This window comes from Numenius arquata, chromosome 30 (genome assembly GCF_964106895.1).
Source record: "Numenius arquata chromosome 30, bNumArq3.hap1.1, whole genome shotgun sequence".
Taxonomy (NCBI): Eukaryota; Metazoa; Chordata; class Aves; order Charadriiformes; family Scolopacidae; genus Numenius; species Numenius arquata.
In genome coordinates, this window is record NC_133605.1 from 1,239,805 (window position 1) to 1,242,220 (window position 2,416).

The 2,416-nt window shown below is 50.4% G+C and overlaps 1 protein-coding gene across 1 annotated transcript; it reads right to left on the bottom strand.

Moving 5' to 3' along the window:
* Positions 1-1,175: 1,175 nt before the first annotated feature.
* Positions 1,176-2,093, bottom strand: LOC141476379 (olfactory receptor 14C36-like). The gene has a single exon (XM_074165055.1). It carries the CDS (start codon positions 2,091-2,093, stop codon positions 1,176-1,178), a length of 918 nt encoding a protein of 305 aa, XP_074021156.1.
* Between the last annotated feature and the right edge of the window lie 323 nt (positions 2,094-2,416).

Here is a 2,416-nt window from a genome sequence, read left to right on the forward strand (position 1 = left end):
AATGGCCTCAAGTGACACCAGAGGAGGTTCAGATTGGATATCAGGAAAACTTTCTGCACTGAAAGGGTTATCAAGCACTGGAACAGGCTGCCCAGGGAAGTGGTGGAATTGTCATCCCTGGAAGTATTTAAAAGACGTGGTGCTTAATGACATGGTTTAGTGGTTGTTTTTGTCAGGGTTAGGTTTATGCTTGGACTCGATGATCTGAAAGGTCCCATCCAATCTAGAAAACTCTATGATTCTTTAGAGGGACAACCAGCCTCCCCAAGCTGGGATAAGAGGCCAGAGCCAGAAATGGTGGTTGTTACTGGCAGGGTGTGTGACAATTACCCTGGGGAAGCTTCCTTGGGGTGTCCAGCACTCACAGGACCAGAGAAGAACCTGCTCTGCTGGTCCTTCCTGTCTTTCCTAGGATGCCTGGCTGTGCAAGGACTCTGTTGTGTGCCCACGCTTTGCACACTCACACAGTTAAGCTCTGCACTTGTGTTTTCAACTGTGGGGCACTTTCCTGGGAAAAGGAAATGCCAACTTTATAAAAAGAACTATGACTTCATGCCCTGCCCTGAGGAGTCTCTGATATGATGGAGGTGCTGTTAGGGAGTTCAGCTCTGGAAGGGAATTGCCCAGTGCCTGTCCTGACCTGTGGTCCAGGGCTGCCCCACAGCAGGAGGATGAGCTGCCAGAGCACTCGGACTCCATAGCAAGGCAAGGGCTCAGAAGGCAAGTGTGGGTGTGGAAAGAGACCAAATTGGAAAAGACCAAGGTTGGTGCTCGCTGACAGAGCTGCTGTGCTCGGACTCTTTCCCCTCCACCTCTGCTCACAGGCTTTGCCCTGCAGCTCCAGAGAAAGCCTGAGAGGAAGGATTTTGGGCAACAGGTTGCTGGATGGTTCTATATTTTATTTTAATACAAAGAGAGAGCAGGTCCTCATTTATACAGTATGTAGATTTCACAAATTTGGAAAAATGCATAATTCGAAACACCAAAACAAGTTGGTATTTTTGGTAGAAAACATTATACAAAGTAAAGCAAAAAGGAAAAAAAAAACAACAAAAAACAAACAAAGGCCTAAACATAGAATTAAAACTAACATAAACTACAGTACATGAGCTTGACATATAATGAGTTACGTTAACAGTGATTTGTAGAAGAAGACAGCTTATTGTTTCAGAAAATCATCTGGTCATCAGTTTCCACACTGCACCTTTGAGCTCCTTGTTCCTCATGCTGTAGATGAGGGGGTTCACTGCTGGAGGCACCACCGAGTACAGAACAGCCACCACCAGGTCTAGAACTTGGGAGGAGATGGAGGGGGGCTTCAGGTGGGCAAACACTGCAGTGCTGAGAAACAGGGAGACCACGGCCAGGTGAGGGAGGCACGTGGAAAAGGCTTTGTGCCATCCCTGCTCAGAGGGGATCCTCAGCACGGCCCTGAAGATCTGCACGTAGGACACCACAATGAACACAAAACAACCAAATGATAAACAGACACTGACCACAAGAAGCCCAACTTCCCTGAGGTAGGACTGTGAGCAGGAGAGCTTGAGGATCTGGGGGATTTCACAGAAGAACTGGTCCAGGACATTGCCCTGGCAGAGGGGTAGGGAAAATGTATTGGCCGTGTGCAGGAGAGCGTAGAGAAACCCACTGCCCCAGGCAGCTGCTGCCATGTGGACACAAGCTCTGCTGCCCAGGAGGGTCCCGTAGTGCAGGGGTTGGCAGATGGCAACGTAGCGGTCATAGGCCATGACGGTGAGAAGAAAATACTCTGCTGTGATAAAGAAGAAAAAGAACAAGAGCTGGGCCACACATCCCCAGTAGGAGATGGCCCTGGATTCCCAGAGGGAAACTGCAAGAGATTTGGGGATAGTGGTGGAGATGGAGCCCAGGTCAAGAACGGAGAGGTTGAGGAGGAAGAAGTACATGGGGGTGTGGAGGCGGTGGTCACAGGCAATGGCGGTGATGATGAGTGCGTTTCCCAGGAGGGCAGCCAGGTAGATGCCCAGGAAGAGCCCGAAGTGCAAGAGCTGCAGCTCCCGTGTGTCTGCGAATGCCAGGAGGAGGAACTGGGTGATGGAGCTGCTGTTGGACATTTGTTCACCCTTCACATGGGGGACTGTTGAAAGAGGAGAAGACATTGACAAGTTATGACCAACTTCTTTGACCCTGTCCTGTGCTGTTTTCCAAAAAAAATCCTGCCAAATTGACTGTGAGCTCAGGTGTGTGCTGCTGAGTGAGGGCACTTCCTTTGCAGGGGTAGAAATCCCTCTCCTTCCCATTGCCTTTATCCTGGACACTGCTGATCCCTGGGGGACAAAAGGGCTCTCTGTGCCCTGGGGCAGAGCCAGGAGAGCTGCTCTGCACACCAGTACCTGCTGGTCACCACCCAGGTGTCCTGTGCTTACACCTCTCTCCG

Excerpts from the sequence above, each read along its gene's own strand:
- LOC141476379 (XM_074165055.1), bottom strand. The coding sequence starts at position 2,093 with ATGTCCAACAGCAGCTCCATCACCCAGTTCCTCCTCCTGGCATTCGCA.